Source organism: Maylandia zebra, linkage group LG15 (genome assembly GCF_041146795.1).
Source record: "Maylandia zebra isolate NMK-2024a linkage group LG15, Mzebra_GT3a, whole genome shotgun sequence".
Lineage (NCBI taxonomy): Eukaryota > Metazoa > Chordata > Actinopteri > Cichliformes > Cichlidae > Maylandia > Maylandia zebra.
The window spans coordinates 31,127,606-31,149,341 of NC_135181.1; the positions used below are offsets into that span (position 1 = coordinate 31,127,606).

Here is a 21,736-nt window from a genome sequence, read left to right on the forward strand (position 1 = left end):
TCTGCATTTGGAGGGAGTTACGCCTGACCCAGCACACTCTAGGGGAGCAGCAGAGGCATATGCCTTTCAATTACAGGAAGTGGTTGGCATCAAAGACGAGCCTTAGATAACTGCGAGACACTGTGACTGAGGTCAAAAGCACTACGCTGTGGAGCATTATTGGAAAAGTAAAGGTGTGTACGTGTAGACTCGAATGGCTTTTTATTGAGTAAAATCTTGTAAATTCTGCAAAAATATAATGTGTACCTTCTTCTCTGTTAGTAAAAAGCTGGTCTTTCTACAGTCACTGCTGAAAAGTCTTTGGGGAAAAAAAGATTATTATGATGTAAAATATTCAAGTACACTTTTTTATACATCATTCACAACAGCTCACTAATAAAAACTACAGCAGCAACAGAAAGCTGGAGGCTTTAATGTTTGAGGATTTGCTCGAGTCTTGCTTTAGCTTTAAGTTTTACACAAAGCAGATGCAACTTATTTAAACTAACTGAATGAGAAGCTCATCCTTTTTAGCTTCTATGATGTTCTTTGTCACATCTTAAACTAGATGTTATTGTTGTCAAGGTTAACATTGCTCATGTTACTATCTAAAACATCAGCCCTATGGTATGTAGTTGCTCAGATGAAAGTCACGCCAAACATAAAAACCCCAATAAATATATATATGTTATCTTACTAACTAATTGAAACAGGTTGTGTTTAACATTTTTAAGCTTGTTGTCACATGCAGCTTGTCTGAGATGGCCCAGACAAGAATGGTTCTCAGTGTTCAGTAATATGCAGTTATCTGAGATTACCATCATATTTACAAACACATTCTTGATGAAGAGATTTTCTGTGGTACAAGTTTGCTGTGCAGGCGTTTGCATATTACACAATGGCACTAAAAAGACCGACTGTGTCTTCCTAACATTACAAACCATTGGTTATGCAGACATTTGAGCATGGAGACTTGAGTCAAGCTCAGTCTGCAGGATTCACTTTAATAATAAACATAATTTCCCATTTTTCTTTTCTGTTCAGTCGCACATTCTTACACCTCGTTTCTCCACATTTATCTTGTAAGAAAACCACAGTATTAAATCAGGTTCATAATTTAAACTCACTTGGTTTCCTTGTTTCCTCTGTATAAAAATACTAAATAAGTGCTAGATTCACAGTTTATTATATATAAACTGCTTCCCAGCAGTAATAATATATCCTTCAGTTGCACCAGAAGCGATGTGTCAAAGAGCTACATCTGAGACAATATAAAATATATGCAGTAAGGCCTGCCATCTTGTTACATTGCATGTTTGAGGAAGAGCAACTTTCCTTTCAACTTGTCCACACTTCCCTCTTGTGGCAAAAACACACAATTACATTTCCAGGAACCCAACTAAAAGCAGCTGCAGTACCGTGGTGAGTTTTCCCACCAAGAAATTCTTAAAGGAAATGACAGTTGTTGTTATCATACATGTGTAGGTGCCACATATACTAACTACAGTGGGGCAAAAAAGTATTTAGTCAGCCACCGATTGTGCAAGTTCCCCCACTTAAAATGATGACAGAGGTCAGTAATTTGCACCAGAGGTACACTTCAACTGTGAGAGACAGAATGTGAAAAAAAAAAAATCCATGAATCCACATGGTAGGATTTGTAAATAATTTATTCGTAAATCAGGGTGGAAAATAAGTATTTGGTCAATAACAAAAATACAACTCAATACTTTGTAACATAACCTTTGTTGGCAATAACAGAGGTCAAACGTTTACTATAGGTCTTTACCAGGTTTGCACACACAGTAGCTGGTATTTTGGCCCATTCCTCCATGCAGATCTTCTCGAGAGCAGTGATGTTTTGGGGCTGTCGCCGAGCAACACGGACTTTCAACTCCCGCCACAGATTTTCTATGGGGTTGAGGTCTGGAGACTGGCTAGGCCACTCCAGGACTTTCAAATGCTTCTTACGGAGCCACTCCTTTGTTGCCCGGGCGGTGTGTTTTGGATCATTGTCATGTTGGAAGACCCAGCCTCGTTTCATCTTCAAAGTTCTCACTGATGGAAGAAGGTTTTGGATCAAAATCTCACGATACATGGCCCCATTCATTCTGTCCTTAACACGGATCAGTCGTCCTGTCCCCTTGGCAGAAAAACAGCCCCATAGCATGATGTTTCCACCCCCATGCTTCACAGTAGGTATGGTGTTCTTGGGATGCAACTCAGTATTCTTCTTCCTCCAAACACGACGAGTTGAGTTTATACCAAAAAGTTCTACTTTGGTTTCATCTGACCACATGACATTCTCCCAATCCTCTGCTGGATCATCCATGTGCTCTCTGGCAAACTTCAGACGGGCCTGGACATGCACTGGCTTCAGCAGCGGAACACGTCTGGCACTGCGGGATTTGATTCCCTGCCGTTGTAGTGTGTTACTGATGGTGACCTTTGTTACTTTGGTCCCAGCTCTCTGCAGGTCATTCACCAGGTCCCCCCGTGTGGTTCTGGGATCTTTGCTCACCGTTCTCATGATCATTTTGACCCCACGGGATGAGATCTTGCGTGGAGCCCCAGATCGAGGGAGATTATCAGTGGTCTTGTATGTCTTCCATTTTCTGATGTTTGCTCCCACAGTTGATTTTTTCACACCAAGCTGCTTGCCTATTGTAGATTCACTCTTCCCAGTCTGGTGCAGGTCTACAATACTTTTCCTGGTGTCCTTCGAAAGCTCTTTGGTCTTGGCCATGGCGGAGTTTGGAGTCTGACTGTTTGCGGCTGTGGACAGGTGTCTTTTATACAGATGATGAGTTCAAACAGGTGCCATTCATACAGGTAACGAGTGGGGGACAGAAAAGCTTCTTACAGAAGACGTTACAGGTCTGTGAGAGCCAGAGACTTTCCTTGTTTGAGGTGACCAAATACTTATTTTCCACCCTAATTTACGAATAAATTCTTTACAAATCCTACCATGTGAATTCATGGATTTTTTTTTCACATTCTGTCTCTCACAGTTGAAGTGTACCTCTGGTGCAAATTACTGACCTCTGTCATCATTTTAGGTGGGGGAACTTGCACAATCGGTGGCTGACTAAATACTTTTTTGCCCCACTGTATAAGAGCACTCCTGTCACTTTGTACAAATGAGGAAACGGTGTCAGTATTATAGATTTCATTTTGTACAAAATATTCTTTCTGTAAAGAAAACCCAATAAGCTGGTGTCCATATTCAAAAGGCAGTAAAGGGGGATGAGTTAGAGCTCTTTATCAGCTGCAGTACCGTGCTGTACTTGGAAGAGTCACATTTTCATCATACCCAAATTCCCATCTGCAGGTCCCAGGTTTTTCATCTGACCTCTAACCTCAGCCTTGCATCCTACTAGATAGACAATGTGCAATTGGGATAGCAGCAGCGGTAGTATCTAGATTTTTTTTTTAAAGCTTATTGAATGTCTTAATTATAGAGTCTTTACCTTACATAGAAAATGGCATGTGTGTTGTGGACTAGCACTACATAAATAGCAACACTTATGTTACTCTGGGTTAAAATGCCTTGTTGATGCCAGCAGTCAGAGGAATGGTCAGAGCGCTTTGAGCTGGTAGAAAGCTAGCAGAAACTTAAATATCAACTTGTTACAACCAAAGTCTTGCAGGGGAGCATCTCCTTTGATATTCGAGGTATCAGAATGTAAAACTGATGGTTTGTGTGGGCTCATCAAAGTTAGACACCAGAAGATTATAAAAATGTTGCCTGATCTAATCAGTGTCAGTTTTTCTTGGGACATTAAGATGATATTATCTATATTTGGAGTACACAACACGAAAGTATGCTTAATGGTTAGAACTTAATATTAAGAATTAACACAATTAATTTAAGTCATCTTGCTGCTGTTGCTTCTTTTAGGTCACTAGCAGCAAAAGCATTTCTGTAGACAAAAGCTGAAACTTGGTGTGTTTAGGTGCATATAAATACTATATTCATTGTTTTTCCTATGATATCTGCCTAACTATACCCCAGAACAAGTGAAGCTTACCATCATTCCAGTGTCATATTGTACACGTAACATGTTTCTGTTTCATCTGACCTGCTTTTGGCCTTTAAGATCTCAAACCACTTGGTGGAGGCCTTGTACGATATGTCACTGTGCCAGAAGTTTTTGCTCCAATATTACATTTTTCAAAGCAGGAACTTTTTTTCTGTATGATGTAAGGGGGCAAATTTCCATCAGCATTACATAGACTAACAAATGAGTGTTGGCTGTGTGGGCTCTGGATTTGTGGACCCAGTTTGAGAAACACAAAGGGTAGGAGTAACTGAAAACGAGCATTTAATGTCAATGAATCTAAAGTACAGGTACAAACAGAAATAAAACACTAGGAGAAACAGTCTCAGAGCACAGATATACAAAAGTGGGATACAGGCAGATGTGAGGGACAACACAATAATGAACAGAAGCAGAGACAACATAGACACCACATAACAAAGAGAGAGGTAACAGGCGGAGTCTCTTCAGACCGGCTGCTGTCCGCACCTGGTGGTGATTTGGTTACCAGTATTTAAGTCTTCTCCAGATCTTCTGCTAACCTACATTAGTGAAAGCCCGGCAAGTAATCTTGTGTGTTCATAGTGATCGCATCACGCTTACCTTGCTTCTGTCCCCGTGTTTTAGTGATCCCTCGGATCCTCGTTTCTCCACAACAATACTCACGCTCACCTCAACGCTGATCTTCAATTCAATTTTATTTTATTTATACAGCGCCAAATCACAACAGAAGTCGCCTCAAGGCGCTTTATATTGTAAGGTAGACCCTACAACAATACATACAGAGAAAAACCCAACAATCATATAACCCTCTATGAGCAAGCACTTTGGCGACAGTGGGAAGGAAAAACTCCCTTTTAACAGGAAGAAACCTCCGGCAGAACCAGATTCAAGAAGGTGCAGCCATCTGCAGCGACCGTTTGGGGGAGAGAAGGAAGAGAGGATAGAAGACATGCAGATCTTCTCGGTACTTCACAGCCACGATTCAAGCTCGTGCTCCGGGATTCACTGGATCATTCTGCCAGGACTCACCACCAACAGGATGCCCACCTGGGCCTCTCTGACCGCCTCTCCCGTTCTATGCTCTACCTGCTAACCAGTAAGATGCTAAAATTAACGAAGTTCTCTATTCTGACAAGACAGTGGCTGTATCCCTCTCTTACAGTGACTCAGAGCACCACCATTTGAACCACCAAGTCCCCCTTTATCTCTCACTTTAGTCCACCATTCCCTGAAGCCTGTGTTCATCATAGGTCACAGTTTATGTGTGGTATTCTAAGCACTGAAACATTTTCTGTAAATGAAGCTTGGTTATCACTTTCAAATCTGGGCCTCTGTCTGTATCTGCATTTGGGTCCATTCACTCAGCCTGGCCACCCCGCCGTAACACCACGAAGAGCCACAGAGAATCGACAAGACTTCTGAACTTCCATACATGGTTATGTGAACAGTGGCTATGTGAACAGGTGTGAAATAGACATGTTGTATGAAACACAGAGTAGAACAGTTATCATCATTTACAAATGATGGACTAAATGTATATTTATATGAGATTTAAACCTTTACTTAATCACACATCACTAGATCATGAATGAAGCGAAAGGAAAGGTCTCCTTAACTTAACTTTTATTTACATATTTATGCAAAACTTACTGATAAAATACAACAATAAAAAAACCCTGCCAGACTGGTATTTGCTTTATTGGCTGAACTGATCCTTCATCTGTGGATTTAATTAGAATACAAAATCTTGAATAAACCACATTCTTCAATGTCAAATTTAATTTTTACAGCAGTGTTATATAATCCATGGATATTAGTACATTTATTATACCTTATGTACTTTGAACTGAGGACACAGGCCACATCCACAAAATGTAATTTTCAGTAATCCAGTTTTCTTTCAATGGGAATGCTACCGTGGTTAGCCTTATCATCATTGGACAAAATAACAACTCTCTAAACCACAACAAGGTTGGAGCTTAATCATATAGCTGTTAATACGCCACATATGTTGGTACGTTCTAAGCATTGCTGGAAACCTGAGTGTGTGAGCCTGAGCTCAGGGTAAATGAAACCCTAACTGACAGATAACTGTCTGCATTTGTAGATCACTACATGCATTTGTGGATCTGCCACAGCAGCTGTATAACAAAGGTCAGGTGTAAAAACAATTGCCACTTGTAAGGCTGGGAGAACTGTGACTGATATCTGTGCATGCCTACAGATTTATTTACACACTCCCTAAGCTGAATACGCACACAGATCTCAGTACACATATTTAGATCAAAATACACACAAATGGTAAATGGACTGGTTCTTATATAGTGCTTTTCTACTCTATCTGAGCACTCGAAGCAACTAATTCATTCACCCAATCACACAAGCACTTTTTCTAAGCTGTTAAGTGCTTATTCATACATCGGAGAGCAACATGGGGTTAGTATCTTGCCCAAGGATATTTGGCATGCAGACTGGAGGAGCCTTGGATTGAACCACAAACCTTCCGGTTAGTAACTGACCTGCTCTACCACCTGAGCTACAGCCATGGTCACATACCTGAATATGCACACATGCATTTCAATACACATATATTTTTTTGTATATAGTACACAATATAATATAGTTCTGTTCATGTAGGCGATGAATCTTCCTCAAAAGTTGAAACTTCTAACAACCAGTCATATCTATATATTTGAACGACACAAAGAGGACTAAGGAGCTTGGGAAAAATATGACTGGACTTCTTTGAGTTTCTTGACGATGTTTCGCCTCCTATCTGGAAACTTAAAAGAAGTCCAGTGGCTTTTTTTTCCAATCTCCTTAGGCTACCATGACCTGGATAACTGAGAACCTACTGAGAGATACAAAGAAGAATTTCAGATGGTGCCTTTGATGTGAAATGGACAGGTCCGTTTTTGATCAGCTCACAGCAGCAGCAGAAATCGGACAGTAATAGAAAAGAGATTGAAAAGGCAGTTTGTGTAATGACTGATAAATGCTGAAAGAAAAAAGTCCAGAGGAAAGAAATTTAATAAGATGTGGAGTTAACCCTAAACTAAACTTGTTAACTAAAAGCAATCAACATATATAGACACACATCGAGTTTGAAATTTCTCTGAAACAGAACATCTCTACAGATATCTGACATCATCATGAAACTTTCCCTTGTTTTTTTTGTTGTTAAAGATTATGTCAGGGTATGGGTCCTGTAGAGACAAGGATACTCCGCTAGTAAGTCAATTCAATTTTATTTATATAGCGCCAAATCACAACAACAGTTGCCTGAAGGCGCTTTATATTGTATACAATAATACATACAGAGAAAAATCCAACAATCATATGACCCCCTATGAGCAAGCACTTTGGCGACAGTGGGAAGGAAAAACTCCATTTTAACAGGAAGAAACCTCCGGCAGAACCAGGCTCAGGGAGAGGCGGCCATCTGCAGCGACCGGTTGGGGTGAGAGAAGGAAGACAGGGTAGAAGACATGCTGTGGAAGAGAGACAGAGGTTAATAACAAGTATGATTCAACGCAAAGAGGTCTATTAACACATACTGAGTGAGAAAGGTGACTGGAAAGGGAAAACTCAATGCATCATGGGAATCCCCCAGCAACCTACACCTATTGCAGCATAACTAAGGGAGAATTCAGGGTCACCTGGTCCAGCCCTAACTATATGCTTTAGCAAAAAGGAAAGTTTTAAGCGTAATCTTAAAAGTAGAGATAGTGTCTGTCTCCCGAATCCAAACTGGAAGCTGGTTCCATATAAGAGGGGCCTGAAAACTGAAGGCTCTCCCTCCCATTCTACTTTTAAATACTCTAGGAACAACAAGTAAGCCTGCAGTGTGAGAGCAAAGTGCTCTAATAGGGTGATATGGTACTACAAGGTCATTAAGATAAGATGGGGCCTGATTATTTAAGACCTTGTATGTGAGGAGCAGGGTTTTGAATTCAATTCTGGATTTAACAGGAAGCCAATGAAGGGAAGCCAAAACAGGACAAATATGCTCTTTCTTTCTAGTCCCTGTCAGTATTCTAGCTGCAGCATTTTGGATTAGCTGAAGGCTTTTCAATACTAGTCCAGTATTGAATAGCACTCTGGCTGGGCTGTCTGAGATTTAGATGGGGATGAGGTAGGTGGCATGAAAGAAAGTCTGAAAGGGAGAATGACGGCGAGCACAGAATTAAACAATGCAACGCGGAGAACGATTGGTTCAAATAATCTAGAGTATGAACCTTGAGGCACCAGACTACTGGAAACATGTAATGACAAACAACAACAATGACTTTACCAAGGAATATGATGTAACACCTGCTGATATTCCTGCAAATTAGCATATTGTCTTAAAAGCACAGGCAGAAAAAGTATCGATGAGTCACTTTAAATCAAGCGAGAGTGCTTTTTCTATTCATTTTTTCTAGACTACAATTAGTTCAACGTGGCTGCACTAAACAGCACATCATAACCTCTCATTACTTCATAATGTGTGCCCATAAAACATCCATTCAGTCAATATTCTCTTAAATACCATTGCATTGGCAATATCCTGAACGTTCACACCACTTGTAATATAGCAGACTGCAGGTGATTACACTACTGATTCTCTTATTAACAGTTTGTGTTTGATAAGATTCAGAACATCATCCTGTGTATTGAGGATTCCTTTAAACATCTGAGTGAGTCAGAGCTTGAAATTGAGGAACTGAGCTCAGCAGACACGAAAATGGCTTTAAACAGTTCTCGAGAGACAGACAGGATTATGGCCTTATCTTTGGGAAGGAACTAAGATCCCTCTTATCTGGCACTTCATAAGAATATGCAGAGAAGAAAGGAATGGATGCTAGGCTTGAAACAGTTACTAAATCTGCCAAAGATAAAAGAGTTTTAGACAATTTAATACCAATCGCTCTGCTAAACACTGATTATAAGATTCTGTTAGGGGCTATATTTGTGACGCTGAAGAAAGGCACGAGGATTTCATAGTCAGGATTTGTAAAAGGAATAATAATAACAATGATATAACGCTGGTATTGGAGCGTCTTTATTATAGCAAAATAATTCAAGAAAGAGTGTATTTCTATTTTAAGATTTTCACAAAGCAAAGTTCATATTGAAAAGATTTATCTCTTTGACTCTTTGAATTTGGGGAAAAATCTGTTAGTGCCATTGGTTATCCAACGGAATAAATAACTCTCTAGGCCAGGGGTGTCAAACTCAAATACACAGTGGGCCAAAATTCAAAATGGAACAAAGTCGCGGGCTAACATTAATATTTATTGAAAAAAAAAATCTTTCTCCAGATATAAGAATGAATCTTTTCTTATGGACTCAAACAAGTTTAGCTGAAAAACTGAATATGGAACAGCAAAGCTTAATACTAAACAATATATATATTAGCTGTATAATACCAGTAGGCCTGCTCTAATAGTAATTTGGTATGGCTTCGCGGGCCAAATGTAATTAGGCTGTGGGCCAAATTTGGCCCGCGGGCCAGAGTTTGACACCTATGCTCTAGGCCATCACACTTGATTCAAGATTTCAGATTAATTGAGGAATGTGTCAAATATGTAGTAGCAAACCAATTTTCCTCCCTCCAAAGGGAGGGGTTATCAACTCGGTTCCATTTGTCTGTTTGTTAGCAGGCTAGCTTCCACAGTTTTTAATATTTCACTTCAAATGTTATGTGATGGTTGATATCAAAAACCAGCTTGAACTGATTTAATTTGGATGGAAATTGGGTCAAGGTCAAGTCACACATTACTGACCAGCCTGCACCAACCCCTGACTTAAACCCCTTTGAAAATCTTTGAGGTGATCTCAATTGAGTTTTATTTATATAGCGCCAAAACACAACAACAGTTGGCTCAAGATACTTTATACTGGAAGGTAAAGACCTTATAATAATACAAAGAAAACCCCCCAAATTAGATGACCACCTATGACCAAGTGCTTTGGCGACAGTGGGAAGGAAAAACTCCCTTTTAACAGGAAGAAAGCCTAATCTAAAAAGTAGAGATGGTGTCTGCCTCGTGAATCCACAATGGAAGCTGGTTCCACAGAAGAGGGGCCTGATAAGAAGGCTCTGCCTCCCATTCTACTTTTAAATATTAGGAACTACAAGTGAGCCCAGTCTGAGAGCGAAGTGCTCTAATGGGGTGATATGGTACTATAAGATCATTAAGATAAGATGGGGCCTGATTATTTAAGACCTTGCATGTAAAGAGAAGAATTTTAAGTGGGAGCTAATGAAGTGAAGCCAATATAGGAGAAGTATGCTCTCTCTTTCTAGTCCCTGTCAGTACTCTTGCTGCAGCATTTTGGATCAACTTTTCAGGGATTTTTGAACTAAAGAGCAAGGTACATGCCAGAAGACCATCAAATATGGAGAAGCCTGAGAGATTTGTCAAAGAATGGGATTGCTCAGGAGACATGCGCATGACTCGTTGAAAACTACAACAAACAACTGCAGGCTGTTGTCCAGCAAAAAGGATACGCAATTCACTATTCCGGAAAACCACTTCTCAGAACTATGAGCAAAATATTTATAATAGACCGGAAACTGACAAGTGGTCAATACTTCCTTGTCATTCAGCTTGTTATATGAATGAAGAAGCTGAATGAAAATAACCAAGTTCACAAGTTTGGGTCACTAGTTACTCCTAGTTACTGCCTGAGGTGGGCTTCCATCACAGCAACACTGTATGAAAGCTATGCATTACATATGCATGCCAGTAATAATCCTTCATTCCACCTGTGTTTGGGAAATAAATTGCATGTACTGTGATGCCTTTTCCCAGGTTAGAAAGCCCTCTTGTGGCTGAACATGTTCAGAACATGAATCTATGATGAGCTGAAACAACAATCTCAAAGACAACAGTATAAAATTTTTTTTATTAACAAGCACAAAATATCAAAATTCAGCTGTAAAATCATTACAGGTTCACGTAAGGGTTTAAACTCTTGTTTAACGACAAAAGAGCTGATTCAGAAGATTAAGCACATTGGATTCACATCGTTTAATAAGCACCAAATCTGGAAAATTCAAGGGCTGAATTCAGGATAACCACTGACACACAACACAAAGAGACAATTTACAAGTAGAAAACAAAGAGTCATAATAAATATAATGCTTCTTAATGGTGTTTTGGGGAAGTGCAGGATCCTTGAGGCTCGACAGCACCAGTTAAGATCTTTGGATAAGAACACTTTAGGTACTGCTGGTCTGCTCAGTTTTCACACTGCAGAGGAAGAAAAATCGATTAGTTCAAACAACAGAAATGTTGCTATAGTGATGAGTTAAGTACTGGCTACATATAACATTAGAACAACAGGCTACTAACGTGTGCACATACTGTGGTAGCCCAGTGGTTGAACAAGGTACAGCTCCGGATCAGAGCAACAGCTGACTGCACTGGCGCTTTGGTTTGCCCAATATGACTTTCACTTGAGTTTCTGAAGCATCTTTTGTGTTTTGATGTCACAGTAAAATAACTTCATGAAAAATGACAACAATCCCACAGTCTCTCCACATCTTTGAAGTATTGTGCCCTAATCAGATTTGTGCATATAAAAGCTCTGCTTGTCATGCACAACACAACCTCATACTCAGTTTGAAAAAGCATGCAGTAACTGCATTTAAAAAGGAGCGAGAACACTCAGTGTGTGAATGAATTCAAACATTCACCTCTTTGAGTCAGTCTTCTCAGCACTGCTGTCTTTTGTCTTCTCTTCTTCTTTTATATCTAAGGTGTGAAAAATGGGGAAGAAAGAAACCTTTTAATCACAATCAGCGTTACACATTGTTACACTGTTAATAACAACAATCGAGTAAGCATCAAAGTAACCAACCAGCTTTCTTCTCCTCTCCTTCCTGTTTGTCCTCGTCCACTCTGGGCCTTTTGGCTCCTTTCTTGTGATTGGCTGTGTTCCTCCTGCCTCCCTCCCCTTCATCCTCAGAGTCTGAGAACTCTTCGTCACAGGCTATTCTCTTATCTGTAGCACGGACTGCAATCAAAGACCAAACTCTGGTGAGTTTGAGTGAGTGAGTTGTAACACAGCATAATAATGCATATGCAGTACTGCTGCTCCTTTTTTCCAAACCTGGGGTCCTTTCTCCCATGGGTTGGCAACCTTTCTGATGATGAGTGCCATCTAAAATTTCCCCAGAAGTCACTGTGCCATATCAACCATTGCATTAGGAATAAATTTAATAACACTCTATATCAACAGTTACACACTATATAGAACTAATTTATAGAACTATTTTTGTTTGCAGATGTTGGCATAGTGCAGTATTATATTTATGTGTATTTCCGTGTTGCTGATGCTGCGCTGAGCTCCTGAAGCATTTGAAGTGTCGGAATGTGGAAATTTCAACATTGCTTGAAAAAACTGCCAGCTAGCAACGTCCTTCTCACCGGTAGGCTAAGTGATTTTTAGGCAATTAAAAGTTGAATCTGGTAGTTGGGGTTGTTAGCTAAGATACCGTCATTAAGAAGCAGCACAACTAATGTGTCTATGCGAGCTAATTTGCGATGTACACCGGTGGCCCGGCCATTTATTTTTAATACACCTTCTCAGATTAATTCACTGCGTGTCGTGCCATCAGTTAACCCTTCGCATGCCAGCTGTGGCACAAGTGCCCAGGGTTGCCGACCCCTGGTCTAAATTACAAACATGTCTGGGTAAACACTGCAGGCATTTTCCAATTTTAGTGTTCCCACTCAATACTGTTCTTCACCCTTTGATTCAAAACATTTTTTGATCATTTCATAAGTTGAGAGCCAGAGTAATGGGACCGTAAGGCTAATGTGGTACAATGCAGAAATGAAGATACTGCAGAACTGCACTGATAACATCCCCCTCTGTCTTATTTTCCACCTTTTTGCCACTTAGTGTCTCAGAAGGCTTTTCTTATTTCTCTGTTTTGTGCCTGTTCCCCCATCTTGTCTTAGAAAATAATTGTAGACGACAGCAGAAAGAGGCTTGCCAAAGAAGCTATAACCAAAAATGCAACGTACGCCATAGAAGCCGATGCTTTGTGAAAACGAATGAAGGTCTTACTGGACAAGCGTTTGTCAGGATCCTCTGTGTCCTCATCCACTGTGTCGTCTGGGACAGCATCCCCTGGGATGGCTTGCATCTGAACCCCTGGAGCATGAGGCAGCATCCGCAGGTTCTCAAACAGCCGCTGCCTGAAAAGTCACATACTGATCATCTGCATTTCAATGTCTTTATTAATCAATTGTTGTACATCACTTTTCTAGCCTAGCAACATTTTGACATTGTAATGTGAAGGTGGTTGTTTCCTTTCCACTGCTGCTTGCTCATAGCAAGTCAACGTTTTCTGCCTGTTATTGTGGGTCTTAAAGAACTTCAAATCGATGTTGTTGTGTTTCAGTGATAAATAGAACAGAATAGAACTGAAAAAGCTGAATTGAGATGAAGGCTGATATAAGTACTGTTAACTAGAGTTGACTGACAGATTAATATATAAGGGGAATAATGACTGTAGAACTGAATGGGTCGGTGATAGATGTTTTGCCAGGCAGAGGCGTCAGAGTGTGGAGAGCGTGTCTGAATGTGTGGAGTACTGGGCAGATTGTTGGCTGTACGGAGAAGCAGGGGAAATGAAATGAGCAGAGAATCCAGAGGGTGGAGAACTAATCTGAGCAAATAAAGAGTCAAATCTGGAGCACAGCCACCAAACTGGATGGCTCTCAGGGTGGGTTTCAGGCCTGAGAAGCAGCGCAGAGGAGGTGAAGGGCTACGGACTGAGGTGGGGCAGCGTGGACAGTGGAGAAGCTGCAGGTCCAGTTGTGGACATTGACTATCTAACTTATACAACAATTCATTTATTAGTTAGCCAACTGTGAGGTCAGCTTTCTAAGTTCAATCTGTTTTCATTCCTTCTGTATTTTAATTAAACTAATACCACACTGTCCAAAATGTATTTTTAACTTGTCAATAACATTCTTTTTCCACAATTATTCCAAATCTCCAGCAGTTCTAGGCTTGGAATTCTGGCAGTTCTAGAAAGAAAACAAATAGTTTCACATTTGACATACTTGATTTTGTCCATATATTCCTGTGAGTTCTGGTTGGTCATGTTGGAGGGGCTGATGTGGAGCTTGAAGTCAGGCCCGAAGTACTCAAAGTAGTCATTGTATGGCAGTTCTACAACAGAAACATCGTTGAGATGAGAAAAAAAAAACTGCTGGAGAAAATCTGTCAAATGAGGAATCACGTTAAAAGAAAAAGGGGTGCTACCACACCTGTTAAGATTTATTGAAACTTTATAACCTACACTGATCATGAGTGAGGGCAAGATGAAGAGAAATGTGTAGGGAGGTAAGTTAATGTGTTGAAATCCCGTTAAGAGAACTGCTGTCCCATTCCACGCTCTAATTACATCCCCCCTCTTTATGTGGAAATCTGACAGTCTGCTGACTCAGCTCCTTGTGAGCAAAGGCAGGAAGCAGGTTGGCCCTTCCCTAAGGTGAAGTTAACTAAAAACTCCATCACCTCCAACAAGCCTCACACTGCAGGCTACAGACACACACATTAAACTTTAAATGACCAGCATCACTGTTTGACATGCTCCACTTATTTGATCTATACCTGCAAAATTTAAAAAGAATATACATATGGTCCTGCAGTGATATTTATTTTGTTTTTTAGGCTTTGTTGAGTCAAGCTTGTCTATGGCAAGCATAGTACACTCCTCTGGCACCAATTCTTAAGAAGCTAGTAACTGCTAATGTAGTCTGGGGTCTCTAACTTCACACAGAGATCAAGAGAAGGCTATAGAGGTCTTTATACACCCAGATTATTTCAGCCTCAGCAGGCTCTACTTTAAGTAATAATTAGATAATATATCAGTTAAGTGGTGTGCACAACTACTCAACAAGGCTATAAAGCACTGCTGCCCTAAATAAATAGCACCCAAATTTAAGTTAACCATATGGACTGTATGTGTGTGTTAACCATCTTGGATCTGTCCAACCATCAGTTCAATTTTCAATTCAATTCCGCCTGAGAAACATGGAGTCAGACTTCGAGGTGCTCGTTCTCATCTCAACTAACTTCAAACTCAGTTAGAAACCACCCAAGTGCAAGCTGGAGGTCATAGCTTGATGAAATGAACAAAACCACATCGTCTGCAAAAAGCAGAGAGGTTATTCTGAGACCACCTCTAACTCTGGGCTGCACCTAGAAATTGTGTTCATTGAAGCTATGAAAAGAGTCAGTGACAAAGAACAACCCTGGTCACCTCAATGATGTGGCGAGTTAAACGAATCGCTCTTTTTATTAATGTAGGACACCTATTAAGTGCCGGTTCGGTAAACCAGATTGCCACTTAGCTTTTTTCTTCTTTCTTGTATAACAAAGAAAGCAAAGAAATCCAAGACAATTTTAACTACAGTCATTCACTGACATGGAAAAAGTGACTAACCGTCAGGGATGTCAGTGTCCAGAGCCACAGCTGTCTCATAGGTCCAGCATCGGGCCACATTTCGAATGGTGTATCCTCCTCCACCCAGCATGAGCAGTGGCAGGTTGAAGGACTTGATGTATTCCACACATTTGGCATGCCCTTTTAGGATTAAAAAACCCAGGAAAAACACACAAAATGCAAGACATTCAGTATGGTTTGTGACATCACTTTATTACACCATTCAGCATTACTGTACTGTGTATGTTTACCTCGGATGGTGAGGTTAAAGCAGCCGAGGCGGTCTCCTGAGAGAGAGTCTGCACCACACTGAAGAACCACAGCACTGGGCTGGTACATCTCCATCACCTTAGCCATCACCTACACAATCAAAGTAGAAAAATCTGTGACTCCTTGTCAACACCTTTATATTTATCTCTAATTCTTTAGACGTAAGGAAGCACTATAATTTCTGTTAAACATAATGACGACACAAGCCCGTGTGCGTCTAAGAGCAAGAGCCATGCAACACAAATTTTGTATCTAAGAAGGTGGCTGCTTCAACATCTTCCGATAAAGCACAGAATTTTGCAACAACATGCTTGTGAAAACACTGCCTAAGCTAATTTTATGCTAATATTTGACTTACGCTGTGTCACAGGATAAAAACATGTCACTACTATTGCACTGTAATGCTTCTGCTGGCACACTGTTTCAATAGATTCACACTAGATACACAAATTGTGCATCTGAAAAGAAGAATAGAAAATACTTACACCTATAAATGTTACCGAGTGCCAGCTGCAAGCATCAATAAAAAAAAACAAGAGTAGCTGTCTGTCTCCTATGTGACTACAGTACTTTAGATTTGAATTGCCTGCTGTAGCTACAATTAAAATCAGAACAGTGAGCTAAAAGACAACATGGTAATTCTCTATTGGTTTGCCTTTGAAAATACAATATTTTATCTGTTGTTTTTTTCCCCCCAGCAATATATTTATTTATTAATTATATTAGAGATGTTCCTGGTGATCAATTTCCTAGTCGACTAGTCGTGGGAAAAAAAACTTAGACTGCCCGACTAGTCTAAAACTGGGAAACAAAACTAAGACAATCTAAAGTTGGGTCGTGGGGGAAGCAGCAGGGAAGCCCAGACCTCCCTCTCACCACCTCCACCAGCGTATCCAGGAAACGTTTAGCCATTCCCAGACGTAATATCTCAAGCATGTCCCAGATAAACGCCCAGTTGGAACACCTTACCCTGGAGGCGACAGCCTTAGCCATCTCCTTTCAATATGGAGGAGCGTTGACTCTACTCTGAAGTTGTCCCAAATGATCTAACTCATCACCCTATTGCATCCTGTCAGAGAAAGCTAATTTCCTCCAGTTGTATCCGCGATCTCATTCTAATAACGTTAGCCTAGATCAGGGGTAGGCAACTCCAGGCCTCAAAGGCCGGTGTACTGCAGGTTTTGGTTGTGTCCTTGATCCAACACAGCTGATTTAAATGGCTAAAATACCTCCTCAAAATGTCTTGAAGTTCTCTAGAGGCCTGGTAGTGTGATTCAGGTGTGATCCAGGGTGATATCTAAAACCTGTAGGACACCGGCACTTGAGGCCTGGACCTTGCCTAACACTGGTCTAGATTGATAGATTCATGGCGTTTCCCAACAACAATCTGCTGTTGGGAAACGCAACAGCAGATTGCCCAATGCTGCCACCTGGTGGCAGATGGCAGCATTGGGCATCAATTAAAATTTTAACAAGTATAACAATTAGACTAGCAAGTCTGGTACTGACTAGTGACGACAGCGACGAGTAGTCAGCTGGGCAACTAGTTGCGGACATCCCTAAATTATATATATATATTACTATTTAATCATTTCCTTCTGGATCAGTTCATTTGGGAAGAGCGAAAAAACGAAGTGCTGTGACTTTTAAAGGGTCAGTTATATTTGCAGTGCAAAACAAGCATTTGTGGAACTCACAGGCTTGAAGATTTGCTCATATGACTCGTCATCTATGCCATCCCGCAGTGGGAAGTTGACAGCGTAATATTTGCCTTTTCCAGCTCCAATATCCTAAAGGTAAAAAAGACAAAAAAGTGCATACTGAATAATCTCCAAGTATAGACTCCTCAGCAGTGTGCAAATGCATGTGTTAGCTGCACCAAATTAACAAAGCCCTTATATCTTTCCATGAACAAAAACAAAAAATAAATACTCACACAAATGCAAAACTATCCTATGATATCATCATACAGATTTTGCTGTTTTCAATTAAGAAATTATGACTTCTTAGTAACCAGCTGAAGGAAGAGTGTAAGGCTCACCCGAAGGTCACCAGTTCCAGGGAAGTACTCCCCATATTTATGGAAGGACACAGTCATAACTCTGTCTGTTGTGTAGAAGGCCTCCTCCACTCCATCTCCATGGTGGATGTCTATGTCGATGTACAGCACCCTCTGGTGGTACCTGGTAAAAAGGGCCACAGACAGAGCTCGGATGAGTACAAACACTGCATAGAAACAATGCTGTGAGAAATGGGTCTTTCACCTGCTTTCATTTAATGAATTTTTATATGTAGATGGGAAACAAAGCGGGAAATATTCTCACTTGAGCAGCTCCAGGATGGCCAGCACAATGTCATTGACGTAACAGAACCCTGAGGCCTCCGATTTCTTTGCATGGTGGAGTCCTCCTGCCCAATTCACTGCAATGTCTGTCTGCTGTCGGTTCAGCTTCACTGAGCCAGCTGTACACAACAGGAAACATGTTTGATTATGCAGTTTGTAAAGAAACTGATATATATCTGATGAGTTAATCAATAAGTCACTTAGTCTAACTTTGTTGTCATAACCGGAAAAATGTTTAATCAAGGCTGGCACTGAAACAGCTGGACAACTGAAAGCCAAGAACTTGTTCCTGTAACTGTGCTCTCCGGGAACAGGTGACAATAAAAAGAATTTGCTGCCTCAGTCTAATGACCACTGCACTGACTTTGTTTCTCAAGGATTTGACTGACAGTAATGAGGTCCTACATGAGCAATTACAGCTTTCTGTCTGTTCTTTTATAGAGGACTATTTATAAAGATGGTTGGTGCTAACTATACAGATCATGTTTCATTCTACTCTGGTTGATGACTTGTCAACAAACACAGTGCTTGTAACTTGTACCACAAAGCAGGATTTGGGGTTTAGTGAGAGAACTTCAGGAGTCCCACCAAATCCTCAGGATTACAAAGGTGGTTCACAAAGGTACACAAGATAAGGATTCATTTTTGTAGGGAATTCAATCCTGACCTCTTATTCCAAAGACAGTCATGTCTTTAGGAATATTATCCTTCCAAAGACAATGTAGAAATGACTGAGAACCACAAGACTTTTTAGATACAAATAATTGTGTTATTCTGTTAAATTGGCAGTGTCTATTAATGTTACAGATAGGTCTAATGTTGCTGAAACAGGAGCTCAATGACTTCCTGATGTTCCACACAAAATATTGTGAGTGTTGTGAATGTCATCACGTGGTGCATGTTCCTGCTTGTCTGCTGTGGTTCTATGGGAAGTAGTGTGTCAACTAGCAGATGCAAAGACAGTACTGTGGGTACTGATACTGCTATAAATGAGTAACTAATCCAATCGTCAGTTTTAGTGTCAGTTAGGATCTGAGTATCTATTTTTTGACAACCCTACTACAGACTATTTATCACCTCCAGAGTTGCAACAGAATGAATAAAACTGTGTCACAGTATATCTTTAACATAAATATTCAGATTGCTTGACTCAACTGACTTATCAAGACCTTTTATATGACCGCTTAGCAACATCTGATTCATCATTAGCACGACTTACCAGCCGAACCACCAGCAGACAGTTGGCAGAACTCAAACAAGCCATCGAATACTGGACAGTCCTCCCCAACATTGACTGCAGAGTAAATAAATACATAAATAAATAGGAAACCAAAAAATAGGAAGGTGTTCAAAATTTTGTTTGAGCAGTATGAATGGAAACAGAAGGGCAGAGGAGCTCCTTGTATTTCGTACTTGGAATAGTACACAAAATTCTGTAATGTCCCAAAGAGGACACAATGACTTACACCTCTGCATCTGTTTGCTGAACTCTGACATGTTGTCTGGTCGTATGGATCGGAGGAACTTGATGTAGTCATCACTGTGATATTTTGTCATCTCGTCTGCAGTGGCTTTGTGTGGCCTCTGAAACACAAGACATTCCAAGCTGGTTCGAAACTACAACAAGGAAGGCCAGAACCTATGGTATGCTTAGTGTCACATGCTTGGAAAACATACATAGACCTCCATCTTCCTGTACAGTCCATAGTTCAGAAGTAAGTTGTGGGTCATCCGGATACGATGTGGTTTCATGGGGTGTCCCTGTCCATAGTAATAATTTCCTATGTCACCTGCAAAGACAAAAGGAACAAGATAAGAAACACATTTCCATCCGATAATAATTATTAATTTAAGCTGCGAATGAAAATAAAAATGGATGCTTTTCAGGTTCTGTCTGAGCAACAAAAGAGATTTTACACTTATTTACACATTCTATAAAAACAGCACATTTTGTACTTTTCATCAAAATTGACAACCTGCCAATTGTGTACTGTGTTTCTCCCCCCCTTCTTAATTCTTGGCTGTTCCTGCTCTAATCTTGACCACAAACAAAAAGACCAAATGAAACCCCCATATGTTAAGGTATTAACTGTTTTACATCTTTGAGGTATTCTGTGGCTGCTAAGTTAGCAACTAGCATGACACAAACATAATGCTAGAACAGCAAATAACAGAAAAGCAAACCGAGTTTTTCTTAACACAACAACAGCGGGGAACAACAGCAACATCATTCACGGTGTAATACCATACGTATAATTCAAGCATTTTTAATGTAACTGAAAAACTATGGATGCTTACCACCAAGAAGTAGATCACAAGATTGTGCAGGTCAAACAGTGATGTTTACTTCAATTTTACCTGCACATGCAGTTATCCTACAATAGCTCACTACACCTCCTTCAGACTATGAATGTACTGCTGATCTCAGTTGCCAATATTATTAAAAGGTATAAAGTTCATGGGGCTGTAGCCACCTTCCCAGGACATGGGCGCAAGAACAAATGCAACTTCAGGTTGAACAGAGAAATAGCACGCAAAGTAGAAAAGAGAAAAAAAAATACTGGGTTGTTGTGTTTAGTGAGAAATAAAAAGCAACGTAAAAACAATAACACAGCATTTGACTGTTAAATATTCAGATGAAAACTGAATGCACGGTTCTAGTTCTAGTACATGTAAACTGAATGCAGGGCTATATGTGAACAAAGTTAGTTTTTACTGCAAGTCTCTTCAAAATTCTGACAAGATACTGTAACTATGTTCCTTGTACATGAGGAATACAAATAAGGGGTTTCTCTTATGAGAGAGAGTGATGTTAGACAACACGGTGATACGCTCCAATAAGGCCTGAGCACTTAATTGTGTAACAGTGGCACATTTTGCTTCATTATTTTTACGAATGTAACTCTGACGACGACTCATCAGTTCCTAATCATTTTTGATTTAACAGAGGTAACGCGGTGCACAAAGCCCGATCTACGTCTGCAACTATAAGTTATACAATCGTGACAATGAGTGCTTGTGTCGCAAATTCTCAACATTAATTTAACCGAAGCCCTCCTCTTTTCTCTGACTCGGTTGAAGTAAGGTGATTTTTTTTTAACTTTTACTCATAATAGTAAACACACGAATACTCTCTTTGCACCGCGGATACCTTTCAAACGATGGTCATTAGCGCCTACTCGTTAGCTTGCTAGTGTTAAACAGTATACATTCACCAGCAGCTACACTGACTAGCTGGCTAGCGTTAGCCTGCCAGATGGCTCAGTTTGGGCTGCCCATTCACACGCTCAGGATGTCCCATACCGTCGTAGTAGTAGCAGACCTTCTTCTTGGTCCCGCCTGCGGTCGTGTAAGCCATTTTAAAAGTGCCTCTAGAAATAAAAAGTTGGTTTGAATTTGCTTCAGCAGACAGAAGATGGGATAGACGGCATCAACACATAATTACACACGGCGGAAAGTCGCTGAATGGGAGGCGCAACTTCGGCGGGGAGGGGCGGGTTAGACAACTTCGGTAGGCCACTTACCCCACCGCGAGGAGTCCCATTCAACCCAGAGGATGGGAAAAGTGGACTCATAAGGATGTGTGAAACATGGTAAAAACGCGCTTCATAAAATTCAGTTCCACTGCTTTATCCGTTACAT

The 21,736-nt window shown here is 40.5% G+C and overlaps 1 protein-coding gene across 1 annotated transcript; it reads right to left on the reverse strand.

The window, feature by feature from the left end:
• Nucleotides 1–10,897: 10,897 nt before the first annotated feature.
• On the reverse strand, nt 10,898–21,587 carry LOC101478271 (histone deacetylase 2). The gene is made up of 14 exons (XM_004566220.6): nt 21,398–21,587; nt 19,772–19,884; nt 19,561–19,678; nt 19,314–19,388; nt 18,075–18,213; nt 17,792–17,933; nt 17,448–17,540; nt 15,732–15,840; nt 15,481–15,621; nt 14,093–14,201; nt 13,089–13,219; nt 11,874–12,029; nt 11,710–11,767; nt 10,898–11,263 (listed from the first exon to the last, which is right to left on the reverse strand). Exons 1-14 carry the CDS (start codon nt 21,450–21,452, stop codon nt 11,233–11,235), a joined length of 1,470 nt encoding a protein of 489 aa, XP_004566277.1. The 5' UTR covers nt 21,453–21,587; the 3' UTR covers nt 10,898–11,232.
• Nucleotides 21,588–21,736: the final 149 nt, after the last annotated feature.